Source organism: Atta cephalotes (genome assembly GCF_000143395.1).
Source record: "Atta cephalotes unplaced genomic scaffold scaffold00004, whole genome shotgun sequence".
In the NCBI taxonomy this organism is placed as follows: Eukaryota; Metazoa; Arthropoda; class Insecta; order Hymenoptera; family Formicidae; genus Atta; species Atta cephalotes.
The window spans coordinates 9,274,869-9,294,617 of record NW_012130068.1 but is presented as its reverse complement, the minus strand read 5'-3'; the positions used below and the strand labels follow the sequence as shown (position 1 = coordinate 9,294,617).

General features: G+C 29.4%; 4 protein-coding genes across 4 annotated transcripts in view; 1 reads left to right on the top strand and 3 right to left on the bottom strand.

Annotated features, from left to right (window-relative positions):
* Positions 1-1,090: 1,090 nt before the first annotated feature.
* Positions 1,091-2,986, bottom strand: LOC105626089 (60S ribosomal protein L6). Its single transcript, XM_012207399.1, has 3 exons — positions 2,765-2,986; positions 1,571-1,844; positions 1,091-1,482 (listed from the first exon to the last, which is right to left on the bottom strand). Exons 1-3 carry the CDS (start codon positions 2,984-2,986, stop codon positions 1,136-1,138), a joined length of 843 nt encoding a protein of 280 aa, XP_012062789.1. The 3' UTR covers positions 1,091-1,135.
* Positions 2,987-5,901: 2,915 nt separating this feature from the next.
* LOC105626088 (protein ERGIC-53) lies at positions 5,902-10,304 on the bottom strand. Its single transcript, XM_012207397.1, has 10 exons — positions 10,136-10,304; positions 8,338-8,394; positions 7,880-8,150; positions 7,692-7,791; positions 7,504-7,615; positions 7,241-7,412; positions 6,977-7,167; positions 6,284-6,477; positions 6,025-6,206; positions 5,902-5,938 (listed from the first exon to the last, which is right to left on the bottom strand). The coding sequence occupies exons 1-10, from the start codon at positions 10,302-10,304 to the stop codon at positions 5,902-5,904; spliced, it is 1,485 nt and encodes a 494-aa protein (XP_012062787.1).
* Positions 10,305-12,980: 2,676 nt separating this feature from the next.
* Positions 12,981-16,486, top strand: LOC105626087 (vesicle transport through interaction with t-SNAREs homolog 1A). Its single transcript, XM_012207396.1, has 4 exons — positions 12,981-13,116; positions 13,205-13,263; positions 14,920-15,267; positions 16,334-16,486. Exons 1-4 carry the CDS (start codon positions 12,981-12,983, stop codon positions 16,484-16,486), a joined length of 696 nt encoding a protein of 231 aa, XP_012062786.1.
* Positions 16,487-17,696: 1,210 nt separating this feature from the next.
* Positions 17,697-19,749, bottom strand: part of LOC105626086 (long-chain-fatty-acid--CoA ligase 5) — a 26,658-nt gene continuing 24,605 nt past the window's right edge. The window contains exons 6-8 of the mRNA XM_012207395.1: positions 18,946-19,167; positions 18,256-18,573; positions 17,697-17,834 (exon numbers count right to left, since the gene is read on the bottom strand). Of these exons, the coding sequence (XP_012062785.1) occupies positions 17,697-17,834; positions 18,256-18,573; positions 18,946-19,167 (678 nt within the window). The remainder of the gene's footprint in view (positions 17,835-18,255; positions 18,574-18,945; positions 19,168-19,749) is intronic.

Here is a 19,749-nt window from a genome sequence, read left to right as displayed (position 1 = left end):
CAAATACCAAAAAATTGCTATATTTCGAATAAGTTAAAATAAAATCGATATATATTAACAGAGTAGGGGATATAATTTCAAAAAGTGACATATTAATCATAGTCATATAACTGCATCCCAGAGAAACATTTTGAATCGAAGAAACCTTTTTCTGGGTGTGCGCTTTCCATCATGAGGCGTAAAAATATTATGTTATTGATTCAAAATGGATTTTGAAGAGAAAGAATTTACAATAATGTTGGCAAAAATTTTGATAGTTTTGGTAAGTTTTTAGTAAAGCTATAAAAATATAATCAAAACATTATTTTTTCGACATAAAATTCAATTTATCTTGAAATCTATCTGAAAATTTGATGTGCTACGCAACATCTGCTGCCACATTTAAATTCAGCGCGCAAAAATGCATAGGAAACCACTATCTTTCTATCTTAGAAAGAACTTGATCCCCCTTCACTCCTTTCTCCGTTTTGCAGACCTACGTAAAATAGATATTGAATCCGTAAAAGGTAGCATTATCTAAAATTATAAAAAATTTGCAATTGCCATTGCGAATTTGAGAAATCACGAAAATCAAGAGTCTCAAGAAAATCAATACTCATATTTTTTCATAAATTTTTGTTAGTAAATTCTCATTAATTATTGCGAAAATCGCAAAACTAAAGGACTTTTCCTGTTTCAAAAAAGTTTCTCCATCTATTATTCTAATATCCAGGCATGTTTTTGAAATACTTTTATAACTATAGTTTTTGATAATACAAATGTATTTTATATTTTACATTTCAATGGTGCATACGAAAGTGTTACATACTTCGTATTAAAAATCGAAAGATAAAGTTTTATGTATTTTGTAATTCAAATTAATATATATATATATATATATATATATGATTAAGTAATATTTGAAACACAAAACATGTGCTACACTGAAATACAAAATACAATTGTTTCACATACTGTTTTTCAATTAAAAATATTTCAAATACATACTCAGCCTTGCTGACATCCAACATTTTCTCAGATATTCTATACATAAATTTAAGATAAGTAATAAAGGACAAAAGAGAGAAAAAGAGTAATATATAAAAGGTAGATTTATAATTTTATATTTATTTCCTTGAATTATAAGCACAGAAAATTAAAATTTCATTCTGTGTGGATACTGACTGCTTCGTAATCCAAACATTGCCGACAGATATGTGAACAGCAACTTCTTATCTGGATGTTTCTTAATAGCGTCAATTACCATTTTGTCAACTACTTTCTGATCAGCCTTTCTTTGATCGCTCGGTTTATATTCTTCCTTCTTTTTACTGAAAATGTCACCTTCCTCCTTTTTAGCCCGCTTGTCACGTTTTCTTTTGAAATAATCATCATTAATGTGTCCAAGCAATTTGATGCCTTTGACATTCAATTTCGTGGAAGTAGCGATAACATAATTTTGACTAACTCTTCGCAAAGGACAGGCATTAATCAAGAATGGTCCTACGAGAATTTATTAATAATTGTAAAAATAAATTATAAATCTTGTTTTAATTTCATAATAAAATATCTATTATAAAAATTCACATACCAGTAATCAAAAGCAAGCCACTCTTTAATTGTTTCAGATAAACCACTCTCTTTCCTTTATGAGGACCAGCCAATAGGATGCAGATTGTTCCTGGTGTCAGAGTAGGTCTCAAATAACGACGATGTTCATGGAAACATTTTTTAGCATGATGCACAGTAACTCGATCAGCAGTAGGATAATTTGCGCGTCTTTTTTTCAAAAGCACGATACGCTTTTCTCCGTTTTTGTCTCCACCAATCTGCTTTTCAATAGTCAATGGTTTCTTGGGTTTGACCTATGATAATATATCAATACAATATAAGTCAAATTTATATTTGCTTATTTAGAAATGATATAAAGTATTCTCGATCAATTATTTATGCTTTGGTAATTAATTGATCACTGCTCAAATAATTTTGGAAAGAATCAGGTTCTAGATTCAAACTCTGAGATATTTTTGCAAGTTCTTTGGAGTATTTTAAGATGTTTATTAATTGTAACATGTAAAAGAAATACACAGTACATCATTATATCATTAAAAATTAATGATAATTACAGTGCTACCAGCTGACATTCGAAAACTTTATCTGAATGCATTCGGTATCCCAATTCTGTAATTCTTAATGACAGTATCCATATCATTATATTGTCATTGCGCAAAGATGAAAAAGTGATAAAAAAGTTGAACAACAACAACATAACCAAACTGTCTTCAAGAACTATGGAATAGAGGTATCATTTTATACTTATTTAACATTTGGTGAACAGAAATAATATATTTAATAATTAATAAAATAATATACCCTGAATTCATAAACATACTCCTGCAATGTTCAAAATTCGACTATTATTACATTAAAAATTATTATGTTGAAAAATAAGGCACGAATGTTGATATAATATTGTAAAAATTTATAGCATATATAATATAAACATCTTGAATTATACATTTTTAGTTACTAATTACTGCAGTATGTTTCAGAAGACAGTAAGAATGTATTTCAACTGTTATGGCTTCTGAAAATATACGCAATGCTTAAAAATTAAAGAATGATCTCTTAATTAAATAAATCGATCTGCCTCAAAAAACAGGCTTTAGTGAAGTTATTAAGAAAAACGATCTTTTTAGAACAGAGAGATCATTTTTTAGTGAAATTAATTATCCAATATACTTTATATTTGTATATATTTTTAAATTAATGAGTAACTGTTTACCTTTTTTGGAGTTTTCTTCTCAAGGAATTTATAAATAGCCTTTTTGTGAAACATGCGAGTACGACTAAACCTGTAGACACCATTTCCTAAGTCATAATTTCTTGGCTTTCCTCTCGCAGGCTTTCCTTTTGTAGACTTTCCTTTGCTATTTGCACCTTCTTTGGCTACAGCTGGAGCAGCTGCAGCCTTTTTCTCAGGAGTTTGAGCTTTTGTGTCTACCATCTAATAATTAAAATACAATTAAGTTTAATTACTAAAGAAATAAGGTTTATATAGGAAATTAAGTATATCAAAAACTTAGATGCACTACATATTTTTTTTTAAGTGAAATTAAACCGTATATTTTTAATTTTTTTTCTCTAAAGTAGAGAAAAAAAGAAGAAAGATGAACCATGCATAATTTTTAAAAGAACAGGTCTAATTATTTTATACTTGTATATATATATCGCTGTAATTTAGAGGTTAAATTAAATGTAAAGCTTCCATGTTCTACGTGCAGAATGTACACATACAAGAAACAAACTTATCAATAATAATTTATTAATAGTTGAAATTACAATTAATCTCTATAAGTCCAAAAAGAATAAAATATATCTATTTATTTATAATTTAAAATATTAAATACAAAGTAGGCATGTGTGTATTTGACGGAAAAACAAAATCAACTCTTAATATCGCGAAAATATAGTGTCACTCGAAGAGATTAGATCCAAATAATATGATATTAAACTGCCAATTACAATATACTTTTGTTATAACAATCAGATTCCTTCGATTACATTAAATTATTTGTCGTATTAAAACCTTACCGTAAAGCGAACGGCCGAAAGAACATGCGAGATCGCTACACCTATGAGGAAAAATGTGAATCATAAACGATATAAATATCGACATGAAGCGAGATATATCGATAAAAATGCATTTGAAATCGATGAAAACAATCCCGAATCGTTATCACAAAATTTAGTAATTATTGTAATTATTGTAATTATTATAATTACTAAATTACCAGAATAATGTTATATAATATATATTAAATAATATAATATATATTAAAAAATGATAGAAAATAGATTATTAATTTCAATTTTTTCTTAAAATTATATACTTATAATTATATACTAATACTATAGTATTTAATCAAAGCATTAATTATATCAGAAAAACATAATAATAACTAATAGATGGATAAAGTTATATGTAGACATTATTTTATATGTACACCTATTTGAAGAAACTATTTTATAACTGCAATAACTACAAAATAATTTATTCAACTATATATACAGTGCCCGGTAAGTTTTGTCAAAGCGTTCGTGTATATAGAACGGATTAAACTGAGTCGAAAAGTCCTCTATCATTTTGCAATTTTCGAAATAATTAATAAGATAGTAATTACTAAAAATCATTGAATTTTGATTTTAAATAATTTTTTATTCAAATATTATCAACATTAGAGAAAAACAGCAAGAGATAAAAATTGTTTATTTTTTTCTCATAAAGTTTTGAGAATTTTTTCAGAATTTTTTAACACCGTATTTTTTCATGTTGATAAAAAAAAATGCAATACTGAAAAGTTCATAAAAAATTCTATGAAAAGAAACTAAACAATTTTTGTCTTTTGTAGTTTTTCTGTGAAATTGATAGTATAATATTTGAGAAAAAAATTATTGAAGACCAAAATTCGGCAATTTTTAATAATTATTATCTCGTTAACTATTGCGAAAATTGCAAAATTATAAAGGACTTTTTGACTCAATTTAGTCTGTTCTATCTATACACGAGCGCTTTGTTAAAATTTATCAGACACTCTACATGTGTGTGTACTATTATATATATATATATACACACACACACACACACACACACACACACGTGTGTGTGTGTTGTTTTGTGTGTAACATACTTTGTAATTATCATCACTATCATCATCTTTTTCTTTGAGTGTCTGAGAATTAAAGTGTAAAGGATTAAATTGAATATATATAAAGGGATAAAAATCAATGTAATGTTAATGTTAATTCATCCATTTTTTTTCATTTTCCATCCTTCTTGTATTTTTTATCTCAGATTTCTCTCGTACAACTACATACAATATTCAATAAACTTTTACAAATGCAATGACGCAGGGGAATAACGAATTTAGAGATCTCTCCATTTCGCTCCCGTACGCTATAACTCTATTCATGCATCTTACACACGTACATACATTACTCAGAGGTCTTTTATCGTGTGGCGTTCCAAAACGCAGTCTCACTGTACACAATCATGTTTACATGACAGGATAGATTGTAGAACACACAAATGCTTATTCTTTCCACAATAGTAATCTCCGATGAAATAGCTGAGCGGCGACATTCAAAATCGTTATTGTTACATAACGTGTTGAAAGCTACGCCATATGATAAATCTCTCCTTGCTCTAAGTGGCGCAGTTGAGATCGTCGGCAGTGAAATGCCGATGATTTCAAGTGACGAAGAAATGACAGTTCTTAAGAATAAAAAGTAATCCGTATATTCATGTACTACATGCGTGATACAAAATATTGTACAAAGATTTATACAGAAAGTTATAACGAGATTTTAACGAGATTTTAATATTATAGCGATTATAAATGAAGAATCCACAAAAACGATGTGTGCGTAACGATAAATATGTTTTGCGACGATTGACAAGTAAAAAACTATATATATTATATATATTTATATATAACGATACAAAAAAAAATCGTGAGACATCTTTAATAACTCCCAGGTTAACTCATCCGTAAGTTAACTCAACCTCCAAATTAAATTTCTTCCAAATCCCAATCCAATATTTTGTCAATATATGACAATTGTAATATAGATTGCACAGCGTTAAACACACATTGCACTGTGATAGAGATGGCTTCTGATTTTTTTTATGGATATTTAAATGGAGATATTTCAAACGGCGAGTCACATCACCGCGAAATGTCCTCGTGAGGCAATATCCGACGGATGCTGTACAATTTCACATCAATTTAGCAGATGAGTTAGTTATTTTACAAATGTAATGTCGAAACACGCGTACTTCGTAGATACGAATAACGAGTAATAAAAATAATGCAAACAAGAATGCATCTTAAATTTGTCGATGTGGACAATGTGTGTACATTAGTAGAGTTTTTTCATCTGGGCTTCCTTATTGTCCCTATAAAATGAAAAAAAATTATATTACATAGCTCTTTCTTTTTGTACGTGAATAATTGTTAAGGTATTGCAATTGTGTATAATTACCGATAAAGACTGTACACTAATAATATTATCATCTGTACCCCAATGAACAGTAAAAACACGGTAGTCGTTAGACAATTAGGACAATCTGTGCTTCCTGGAGTTTTAACATCCTTTTTTAATGTATTAAGTCCGTCTCGCATCTCTGTCATGAATGACTGATAATCGTATCCCATTGGCTGCACCTATGAAATTTATTGATATCAGAAAAGTTTTGTGAAATTTGACTGTTGTTTTTAGATATTACAAAGAGTATAAAAACCTGCGCTGTCGGGGCATGTGCTTGATTATTAAGAATAGATTCAGTCTTAGAATGAACTTCTCCCATAAAAGATTTAATTTCCCTAGCTGTATTCAATATGATATTTTGATTATTTAGCACAGCCTCGACTTCCTGTCGACGTATGGTGTCAATCAGCACAGGTTGCTGTCCTGGTTGGCCCTGAACTTGCACACCTAATTATGCATTTAGATCAAATTAAATGATATATGATATTGCCTTGATATAAATTAGAATCTTTTGTTATTTAAAAGTTACAAATTCTAAATGTTATCTTAATTTTATTGCTTTAATTAATATCAATTTCTCCTTAATAAATTTATTTTTATAACTTTTTAGTATTTAACTAAATATTTTTGTAAATAAATTAAATATATTTAAATCTTTTAAAAATTCATGTCAAATCCAAAAACAGAATTGATGAATTTTTTTTATATATATATTTTTTTAATTTTTTGGAAAACTAAAGATTTCAGGAATGGATGAATTAAGAAGCAATTGTCCCATTTTGAGAAAAAGACTATAAATTCATATATAAAAAAATAATATATAAAAATGATATATAAAAAATAATAATATAAAAGTTTAGAACAATAAAACTTTTACAAAAAAATCTTTTTAAATAACTTATGCGCTTGTAATCTCAGATTTAATCAATTGTAATTGGCAATTTACCTCCTTGTCCAATTTGAGATACTAAACCCAAAACTCTCTCTTGTCTTCCAACAATCTCATCTAATTTCCTGTGAAGATCGCGTAAAACTTCAAACATCTGGCTTTGTCCATGGAATATCTGCCGTAATTCTCTTTGATTCTCCGTTTCAAAATACTCATCATATTCCATCTTTTGACTTTCTGGATGTTCTCTGTTAGAATAATATATCAATATTGAGACTTAGTCTAGTATTGTAAAAACATTGTGGCATCGCATTTTCTTACTTTTGGTATTCCTCTTTTTGTTCATCTAATTTTTTTTGGTAGTCTAAGTATTCCTGTTGGAGTTTAGCTTGTTCTTCTATAGAAACTTTATTCCCATCCACTGGAAGCTGTCCGGGAGGATGCAGAGAAGTAGTAAGAAAATATAAGATGTCATGGTCATCAGCCAGGCCACCTAGATAATCAGAAACGTATAAAAACATGCGATATGCAATTACATCAGTATACATCAGTATTAATTACTTTAATACTTTTTATATACATACCAGTAGCGGCAGAAATTCCAAAATATCCATTTTTCGGTAATATAATGTTGTCAGCTCGGAAACATATATCATAATCTTGATCATTATTCGTCATACCGTTATGGAATAACAGCTTGAATAGAAAAAAGACCAATCAAATGAGAAATGTCAAAATAAAAACCAGCTAGAAAAATGTCCAGTATACTCACAGTTAACGAATTCATATAATACTCTATTCGCGCTCGTGTGGCAAATGGTTTATTGCGGAAATCTCGCAAACAGCCTGATAATTGTTGCGTAGAGCCGTCACTATTTAAGAACGGAATGAAACACAAATTACATAAAATTAGTTTAAATATGCAAGTCATGTATGTATGTTGTTAAGAACGTAATTTACTTTATGTGATCAAAGGCCTTTGTGCCGTCATTGACTATCGCCATGATGTATGGATTATTATGCTTATTGTCATTATCGAACGAGTCAAAGAAAATTCCCAAACCCGTCCAAAGATCTGAGCTGCCGAAAACGGAGCCATTATAAAATCCCTTATCGCTTGTGTACCAGAATGCCAAACCATCCGCTCCTATCCTTCCACGTCCGCTTATTCGGAATACTAATTCTACCTCCCACCAGTCGAAAATTGTGGGTTGTTTCACCCATATTGCACCTAAACAATATATTTTATAAATCTTTTACAAAATTGTTGCAAATCGTCCATTTTATAATGTATAATTTGAAAAATCAATATTTTACATTTTGCACACATAAACCTCATAAAAATTACTTTTAATAATTTATTCCTTAAAAAGCTTTAAATATAATAGTATGTTTATATATAAGATTTGCACACAAACCTTTTTGGCTTCTAAGTGATGGTGCTACTCTGACATTTTCTGCACTAGCAATGGCATCTGCAATTTAAAATATAAAAGTGTTTTTAGAAGAAAAGACGAATATATTACATTTATATTATATGTGTAATATTTATATTAGACATATTATATATTAAATCAGATAGAAAATAATATTAAGATTGTTATCTTTATAAGAAATAAATTAAACATGTCTTCAATTAAAATCAACATAATACAGCAATGTTTTTTAGCATTACTATTAAATACTTCTTTAAAATATTATTATCAGATATTTCTTTATACAAAGCAATCTTTTTTAATCCTCATTATCGCATGTACTTTTATTTCCATCATTATTGTACAAGAGTACAGTAGCATACTCCTAATGTTAATGTTAATGTTAATGTTAATGTGACTCTAATTTTTGACAATACACTGATTACAGTAAACATATAAAATCTTCATTTTGAAAAATTTAAAGAAGAACCTTGTATACAGTAGAATTGCCGAAAATTGTAAATTACAAAAAATATTTAATAATGAACAAGAGCCAATTTTTTAAACTATTACAAAAGTTACAAAAAATACTTTTTTCAAAAAATTATTATTAATCGTATTTAATATAGAGATAAAAATAACAAAACTAAAGAAATGAACTGTTGAAGATGCATTTTAAGATATTTTAATTAAAAATATGTTAAAATATGTTAAAATATTCCTATGCAAGTATGATGCAAAAATGATTGTTGCCACCTTTTTTCCACACAAACTGACAATTAGATAAGGAAAAGAATATTTTGACCATTTAACTTTTTTTTCTACATCCAGTACCTCATTTCTCCAGTTTCTATAAATGCTGCACAATTTTCAAATATTCTGGATATGCCATACCTTTGTATAGTAACTGAGTTTAATATTTTTTTTATCATTTTCATTAAATATTTAAAATATATACATAAATGTGTTTTTAGAAGAAAATGATTATATTACATTTGTTATATTATTTATATTGGATATTTGAAACCAAATAGAAAATACTTTATTAAGATTGCTATTATATCTTTGTAAGAGACAAGTAAAACATATGTTAAATTAAAATCAATACAGTGTAGTGATATTTAACATTTCTAATAAATATTTCTTTAGACATATTGTATTTGAAACCAGATAGAAAATAATATTAAGATTGACACCTTCAATAAACATATGTTTAATTATAAAATCAACATAATATAGCAATGTTTAGCACTATTAAATATTTTCTTAGAATGCTATTCCAAAATATTTCTTTACATAAAAGAAGAATTTTTCTCCATATTTTTCAATAATACTTTTTCTATCATTAATTAAATATAATTTTATCTTTCTCTTCAATCTTCATTCTCGTATCCAACTGAACTATATTAGTAGAAAAAAAAATAATCATCGAATGTTAGCAACTCTCAGAAGTCTCTAATTAGATGTATCTAATTTGACTGTAAAATTATTGCAATTTCGTGCCTTATAAATAGTCATTTTATTTCAGTGGCATGTGCGAGCGAGAAGCGCGTACACATATACGTCGACGTCATCAGTGTTTTGATCGCTTTTAAGATAGTCAATGCGGCGGGAAATTATGCAAGTGCGTCAGCGAATCGAAAGTGAGACGGCGGTCGCTCGAGGATGCGAAAAAATCGCGGGTCATCACGCTGCATCGTCCAGATCGGCGCCGCCGGAGTAACATACGGAAGATTGCAGTCAGAGCGACAGGTGTCGGTTTAGGTTATACGTCCCTTTAATGCGGTGTGAAAGTACTTACTTCCGCCGTATTCCCAGAACGGTACGCTGCCGTCCTTCTGCGCGAGATACGGTGGTTTGAAAGAATATTTGTACTCGAATTTCCGATGCGGCGCCTCGCCGCGGCACAATGATACACCGCAGGACACGAGGAAAACGAAAAGCCACCTCACCTCGGCGGCCATCTTCATTTCGACTGTTAATGAGTGACGATCGTGGCGACGGCCGGCACGCCATAAAGTTGCTCGCGAACGCGCACTGTTATGTATGTATGTATATACCACGATGCAAGTAGATAGTACAGAAAGAAACCTAAGAGAGGACCCAAAAAGTAAAGATGCCTTTACATGGCAGCGTCAGCATCAAGCATCAGAGCATGCGCAGTGATATATTTAATAATTTTATTGTAATTGAATTTAATGTACGAGATATATTAATAGTGGAATCAGTTTACACTGTTTAATGTAAATAAGTATAAATTTTAAGCATTATATGTTAGGATAGTAATGTACAGTTACTCGCATTAATATTCGGATATCATGATACTTTAAAAATTATTATCTTCTAAACATAATTTTTGTTGGAATAAGAAATTTACAACTTTTGTTTTAAATTGAAAAATTCATTATAGTTATTAGAAATATAAATTTTATTTCTACCATTATATGATACAGTTTTGAATATATTAAACTATAGACAGATTTTGCTTAATTCTGATATCGCAAAAATATTCGGACACTTAACAACATATAATATAAATATATATAAACGAAATGATAATAATTTTAATACTTTGTTGGATAATCTTTTTGTTTAATAATATGCTGTAAACATTTAAGTATATTAGAAATAATTTTTGTTAAATAATCTGGTGTAATGCGTGTTCATTCCTCTTTTAATCGTAATTTTAGTTCTTCTTTTGATCTTGCGTAATCCGAATATTACGATCTATAAAAAAATAAAATCCATAAATTTTCTATGGAATTTAAATCTGGTGACTATGGTGGAGGATGTAATACTTTTGGTTGTATAATAAATATCCTTGCACTATTCGCGATTTATGTTTTCATCATTGTCTTGATAAAATTTGGAACTACCTCGTATATTTATATTATTAGCACTTTTTATTAAATTGTCTTTTAGAATACTTAAATATTTTTATCTAAAATTCCATCGAATGAAAACTAATTCACCCCTTTACTTGAAATACAATCCCAAACCATTAAATTTCTATCGCCGTGTGTCATAGTTGGCTTCAAATTTTTCAATTTGAATTCTTCGTTTGCTTTTCGCCATACCATTTTTCGTCCGTCAGATTCAAAAATGTTAAATTTGCTTTTATCAGCGAATATTATATCATTCCATCATATTTGTTCTTTAGAAATAAATTCCTTAGCGAAAATTAATCTTTTCTTCCGATTCGCTTCATTTATGAACGGCTTTTTACCAAGCAACTCTACCATTGTAATTACTTTCTTTTAATGCTCGATGAACTGTATCAGGATGTATATTCTTGCTAGTCTCTTCGTATAATTCTAAGGTCACTTAATCCTGGATTTACTTTTATTTTCCTAATAATTTTTATTTCATGAGTCAAGTAATTTTGAACGTTCTTTCTGAGATATTGATTCAATGCGATCTTCATGAATATATCTTTTTACAATCAGCTACCGTACTCTTACTCAAATTTATTAATTTATCGATTTCTCGATATGATTTACCTTTTTTATAATGAAAAATAACAAATTGGCGTTTATCAAATGAACTATTTTTGCCTTTACGTCTCATTTTCACTGTTAACTTGTGTGATCTTGGGGAAATTAGGTTAACAATTCAACGTGAAATAAGTCACATATTTTATATGACTTACTTTACGGTAAACAAGTAAAGAAATTAATTTGATTTTCGAAGATTAGTAAATATATATATTAAGTGTCCGAATATTTTTGCGATTCTAAAATTAAGGATTAACTTATTTAATATATATTATTTACATATTTTTTTGAAAATTATATTAGTTGAAAATTATATTAGTTAAATAATGAAAATGTTTTTTACATCTATAATGAGCATTTCCAACGATTATAAAACCGTAAATTTCTTAATTCTATAAAAATTATATTTCAAAAATAACAGTTTCTTTATTATTATGATGTCCGAATATTAATGCGAATCACTGTATATCAAAACATAACCTCTCATAATTTATCATTTTGCGTCAAGAAGCTGCGCAAAAGATTATTATGCAGGAGTCTGGAGATTCAAACTTCTGCGCAATAATCAGCAGTAATCTTCTGCGCAGATACTCGACGCTTGCATATAATGACATCTTAATCTAAAAAAAGTCTAGATCTATAAACTACCGCAAACTTGCATCCATTTTCACACGGCTATTTCAAATTTATGCATTTATATTACGTGCTTTATTTGGGAAAATGAAGCCGTCAAGTATGTAAATCAATGTTTTTTAGTTGTAATTAGTTTATTTATGAACAAAAGAATATGTACGAATGCTCAATTTATGTTCTTTAATTTATGTTCTTTAATTTAATACAGATTTATTTGTCGAAGATTTGTTTGTAGAAATTTTGCATAAAAGTGCACGAAGGATACGTGTAAGTACAGTTCAGAACTGTTCAGGAAAAACAAAAGTACATATGGCACGTGTGATCATCGCATGAGCATTTTTATGTGTACTATTTAAATCGTGTACTTCTTCGGCCATTTTTACGCGGCATTTCTGAAATCAATTGCGATACTTTAATCTAGTGACTTTAATTGTGCCTGTTCACCAGTGCCAGTCGGAATAATGATCGAAATTGCCATCTGGCTTGAGTCAGTAGTCGATGCATATCCATGTGTCCAAGATGGCGTCGCTCGTTGATAACTACGAGCAGCAGTACGCCGTTCTGACAGCTGACATCACTGCGAAAATTGGCCGGATTAGAGTCCAGAGTGGCGGTAAGAAACATCGTCGAGGCGACGATCAAAGAGGCGTCGCGTGTATCGTACGATAATCCAACTGACACGTAACTGTCGCGCAAAGTCAATGTTAAAGGGCAATAATCGATATGTGTGACGTAATTTGTAGGTGAGAAAAGAGCCTTCGTCCAGGATGTGGACCGGCAAATCGAGGAGGCACAGGAGCTGGTAATTTAATTTGCATTCCCTCTCCCTTCTCTCAATTAAAATGATGGACTGATTGTGTGTGACGCTAGATCTCGATTCACCAACTGCCAATCGGTCGTGTAACGTAGGGTTAGAAAAATCATTCGCGCAATTCATAGTACTTGTGAAAGATCGAGATATTTTACGGAATATACAAGCTGTTTCATAATTTAACGGACAAATTGCAGGAATATATTCTATATATAAGTGGAAACAAGAAAAAAATGATCTTTAAAGTTTGGCTGGACTTCATTGCAAACAAATATTGGCATTTTGATTGCTGTTACTATTTTACGATACCAGTGGAATCGTTATGTTGAATATCATATTCATACTTTGATTTAGATCAAAATGATACTGAATTATTTAGAGATATTAAATATGATGTGAATATACATGAGGTAAACACGTTTGATCTTTCCAACAAAAAATATACACTTTTGTATTCTGTACAATAAAAAATCCATTATTTTTTATTTCATGTTGATTCATTTGATATTTATAACTTTGTAATAAAGCACATCTAGCCAAACTTCATACAACATCTTATCTGTATACTTGTAAAATATGCTCCTATAGCTTCAAAGAGATAATGTATATAAACCCCTCAATATTAGATCTAATTGAATGTTGATTAATAATTCTCTAGAACTAACTAATCTATTGGACTGATTGATTGAAAGAAATATTGACTATTCAATATTTCTTTGTCAAAAATAGTCAATTTTCTTTATATTATATTAAATTTAAATTATATTTAAATTATATTTATTGAAATATATACTTAGTATATTTATTAAAATATACTTGTTATTCATTCTTTTTTATGAGTCATTTTGATTTTTTGAAATTAATTAGTGCCTTTTTGATCTTTAAGCTTTTAATAAATTAAATGAGTTTTACAGACTCAACGTCAGTAACTGTGTTAAAAATTTTGACATCAGCTTCAGAAGTTTTATGGCTTAGTTTGTTTAATAGAGTGATACATTTAAGTCCAATTTCTATCAATGTAAATTAACTTTAATCTTGGTTTAATTTACTCTATATTTTTTTTTAATTCTTAGAAGATAAAAAATAAGTGAAACCAAAATTAAAATTAATTTTTTTCATTGATAGAAATGACAATATGAATAAAATTAAATTTGAGATCACAAATCATTTAAAAAGATTTTTTTCTGTAAAAATCTTATTATTTTGGACTCTTATTATTTTATATTTATTATTTATTTTTATATGTGAATTTAATCGATTTATAATCCATTTTTTCTTAAAATAAGGCAGTTGTTTTTTTAATCGATCCACTAAACATTTTAAAACTTCCAATTTCAGAGATAAAAGTTCACTTTTTGTTTAATTTTAAATGGATTTTTACAAGATTAAATTGATTTAAATCTGTTTCCAAAAATATTCAAAGTAAATATTATAAAAATATTATAAAAATAAATTGAGGATTTGATTTTAATTAAAGAGCAATCAGTTTAAAATAACATTTAGAATTTATACATTTTAACTAATAAAAGACTGACAGAATTAGGAACAATTGTGTCTATGAGATATGTTTTATTTCGTTCGCCTTTATTTGGGATGCTCCCTTATAAAATATTTGTCTCAAATAAAAAAATTATTTATAATTTGCAGCTGGAGCAAATGGAATTGGAGGTTCGTGGGATGAACGGAACAGCACGCGACCGTCTACGTGGTCGCGTAGAGAGTCACAGAGCGGAATTGAAACGCTTGACGCAAGAATTTCAAATAGCAAAGAAACCAAAGGAGGATGTTACAGAAATCACAGTAGAAGAGTCTTGGGACAATAATGTAACAGAAGATCAAAGGAAAAGACTATTGGATGCCTCTGAAAGAATAGAACGATCAGGGCGAACGTTACAGAATGGTTATCGTATGGCATTGGAGACTGAGGAGATCGGTTCTCAGGTGCTGAAGGAGCTTCACGAACAGCGAGAGACAATACAACGGAGCAGAGGAAGAGTAAGTTCTTTACATAAGAGATTAAAGTCAGAGATTTACGTAAGAGATTAAAGTTCATGGCATTCAGAAAAGCGTAAGCGGTAAAACATAAACAACAAGTAAATATGCCAATCACAATAGAGAATATAAGGCAATAACGTAAACAATAAAGCCTGTGATACAAGCAAAAACGTAAAATAATAAAGCTTATTCTACAATTGCGTAAACATAGTTGTAAGAATTAACTAATCATAGTTGAACATGAGGAGAATATTCAACTATGATTGATCAATTACAACCACAGTCTCGGTCCACATTCTTGTTTTAAAAGGCCTTAAGTCATAAGTCAAAAGAGATTAAATGATAATAATTTTTGTCTTCGAACTGTTTTTGTGCAGTTAGGCTGCGCAGTTAAACTTTTTAAGCCTTAACCATTAGGTTTAAGCGAATTGAGCAAAACCCAATTTTTATCTAAAAGCATAAGTTTTATTGCCGATATATCGTCACTTACAACTTACAGCTTACAGCTTACAGCCTCTCAAAGCAAAGTTATGGACTTAGCCTTGCTTAAGCCCATTCTACAATTGCGTAAGCGTAGTTGTAAATGGTTGTAGTTGTAAGAATTGATCAATCACAATACGAGAAAAATATTCGATTGTGATTGGTCAATTCTTACAACTATAACCACTTACAATTACGCTTACGCAATTATATATATAATTGTATATATAGGGTTTATAACTATGTTTACGTAATTATAGAATGAGCTTAAAACGTAAGCAATAAATCAACCAATCAACAATAGAGAATGTAAGGTTATTGTCTTAAGCTCATAGTTGTAAGTGGTTGTAATTGTAAGAATTAATCAATCACAAACGAATGAGAATATTTGACTGTGATTGTCAATTCTTTACGTTCTCTATTGTGATTAGTCAATTCGCTTATGTCTTAATACTTCACGTTTTTTGTGTGCATTGGCTTTATTATTCTTATTGCTTAAGTTTTCTTGTGTGCTATAACTCATAGTTTTTACGTGAATTATATTTAAAGAGAAAAAAACACAAAATCATAATGTTTTTTGTTTCAGTTACGCGAAACAGATGCAGAGTTGGGGCGAGGGTCTCGATTATTATCAGGAATGATCTTTCGGAGCCTTCAACAGAGAATTATTTTGGCAGGAGTAGCATTAGTGCTTATAATCGTTGCGTGCATTGTGATATACTATAGTTTTAAGAGTTAAAGAGAACAAACATTTTTTTCTTCGGCCAGATCCACCAGATGTGGTTTGGAAGTTGTATTTATTATCAGAGACTCTTTAAAATGTTATTTCTATCAAATTGTGAGGTAATCCTGTATTATATCGTCTATCCAACTTTCTTGTACTTGTTTGTCACATTTTGCCTTAGAAGACATCAGTCTTTACTACACATTTATTCTTTTATTAATCTGACAAGCATCAGACTGAATTATGATCTCTTATCTTATTAAAGTCAGTACCTTAAGCAAAACTGGCAAAATGTCATCAAACAAGAACAAAAGACCCCGTTTAATTGTTATATAAAGTCTTGTATAAAAAAATATTGACCCATCCCTGTAAGGTAAATTATAAAACGATTTTACGATTCTCCTCCAAGTTAACTTTGCGCGTCAAAGTTAATTAACTAAAATCATATTGAACTAAAATTATAATCATAAATGATTATCACAAATACAATATTTTCAAGTATTTTGGAAAGGATCGTAAAACCATTTGAATTTGTTATCCGAGAATCTTGATCAACGGTTCAAATTTCTAAAGATATTCCGAACCACAAAATATATTCAACAAGAAATGTATTTATTAAGTAATATTCAAAATTTTCGACGTTGCGTGCCGATTATTGGGCACACGCATCGAAATATTACCTCTTCAGGGTAATATTTGAGGAAATATTATCTGTTCAAGTTAACAACTACGTACTAATTGTTGTAATTTTGACCTGAGCCATAATCGGGTGAGTTCACTGTGACTCTACCATTAAAAATGCATTCTATAATTCGCCTCTTACATGAAAATAACAGTCACTGTGTACATTATTGAAGTATGCGTGGATAAGGATTGAATTGTAAATACATCCATTATCGAAAATATCCAAGGATGCTTGTAATTGAGAGAAAGAGAAACTAAACGCGCCTAATAATAACTTCTTTTATTACTTGTTATGTTATCATTTACCTTAATTAGCTTAAATGGTGCTTTTTTTTTCATCTGCGTCCCTAATGTACCCGTGAAAATGATAATATAATAAAAGTATCTCGAGGATTAACGCGCAAATATTCGATGACAATAGTGACTTCGGTGAGAGAACAGCGGCGAGGAAAGGCGCTTTGCTTCCATTTCTACCATCGAACGTCTTTCTTTTGCGTTCAGTGCTGGTGCAGACAAGCGATAGCACAATCGCTCAGTCTGGTCAGTCCAATTGTTGATAGAGATCCTCTATCTGTGGTTTAAAGTACGCTTTCAATTGAGGCCGTTTCGATTTCAACGTTGGTGTTAAAAGCCCATTTTGTACCGAGAACGGATCTGGATGGAGATAAATATCCTTTACCTGCGAAGCAAATAATCAGGATTTTCAAATTATCAGACTCTTTCAGGTTTTACACTTAAAATTTTTGTGCATTTACATCTACCACAAAACTCAACTACAATCAATCTTGGCCATAAGTATAAAATACTCTCAATTTCTTGTATGGAAAAGGCAATAATAAAAATCAAAAGAAAATTAATAAAATATTAAAATTGTTATAAAAATAAATATTATTTTTAAAATAATACTTAAAATAATACTTTTCGATATAACAGTTTTTAAATTTATTTTTCGTTAGATGTAAGACATTTACATCAATTTGTGAAAGTGCTTTATACTTATAGCCAAGAATACAGATGAGATCAAATGGAATTTGAACGTCTGAATTTTTTGAATAAAAGAAAAAAAAGATAGAAAAAGAAAATAAGGAACGATAATATACTTGTTCAAAGGATTTCAGACCAGCTTCTTTTCCCCATGCTAACATGTCATCGAGGATTAGTTTTTTTACTTCTGGATTGACGCACAGAACGCTCAGTGTACCAGGTATGCCATTCTCCACTGCCCAACATTTAATTACATCTACGTCTGGTACTACTATTGCTATGATACAAGATTTCAATGATTCTCCGTGGACGAATACTTGTTGTACATATTGGCTGCGTATGTAAATGTTTTCAATCTTTTCCGGCACGATATATTCCCCTTGCGATAACTTAAAGATATGCTTCTTTCGATCGATTATCTTTAATGTTCCATTCTGAAAGCAATTCAATAAATATAAAAAATATTTATTTTAATTTATAAGCTTAACTTATACTTTAACTTATAAGCTTAATTATCTTTTATAATTTATCTATTATCTATTATTCATTATTTATTAATTTTTCCACTATCTTATCTTAATTATTATTAAAAAAAAAACAATTTCAACTATCTCTGATTTCGTTTCTAAAATATACATACAGGATGTATATGAAATAACGCTCACTAATCATACAGTGCTATTTCTAATAAAAAAATTAAGTCGAACAGTCCTCTATCATGTGTATTATTAATAAAGATTTAAAGATATATTGTTAATGAGAGATTGCTAAGATATATCGCTACGGAATGGAATAAATGTAATTACAGGCTGCCACATGCCGATGTCTCCTGTGTGATGCCATCCCTGTTCATCGATAACCTCAGCAGTTTTTTCCGGATCCTTGTAATATCCCATGAAGACGTTAGTACCCTTGACGCACACCTCACCCTGATTGTTCGTCGCGAAGTACTCCATCTCCGGAACATCAACGAGCTTGACGCAACAGCAAGCCACTGGTGGTCCCACGTGTTCCGGTACGTGATCGCCCTGCATTCAGAAACCAGAAATTAGAAATCCAAAAAAGAAGGACAAATTAATAAAAAAAAGAGATTATTCTTATTTTCAACAGAGAATATATCTGTTAAACATGAATATCTTTAATTACTCTGCAGTATTATTATTCTTTACTATAGAAATTTATAATACTGGAAGATAGTATTTAACATATTTATTTTAAATATTTTACTTTGAGTGTTTCTGTTATTCAATGCTTTCAATATTGAAAGTAAATAGTTCATTAATACTTCTCAATATAAAATTGGCCAATAAAATTAAGTATTGAATTTTTGCAGAAAAAGGGAAGGAAATCACTTATGGAATATCACTTTTATTTTATTGAAATAATTCGATAAATATTCATGTGACATAACTATTTTTGGTACAAGTTTGTTAGTAAAAGAGTAATACCAATTATGCTTACAATTAGATAAAAGTTCTTCGGATATAACGAATGTAATTTACAAGTAATTAAAAAGCTAAAAAGATTACTACTAAAATATAGTATAACTTTATACGTCATATAAGTATATATATATATATATATATATATATATATATATATATATATAG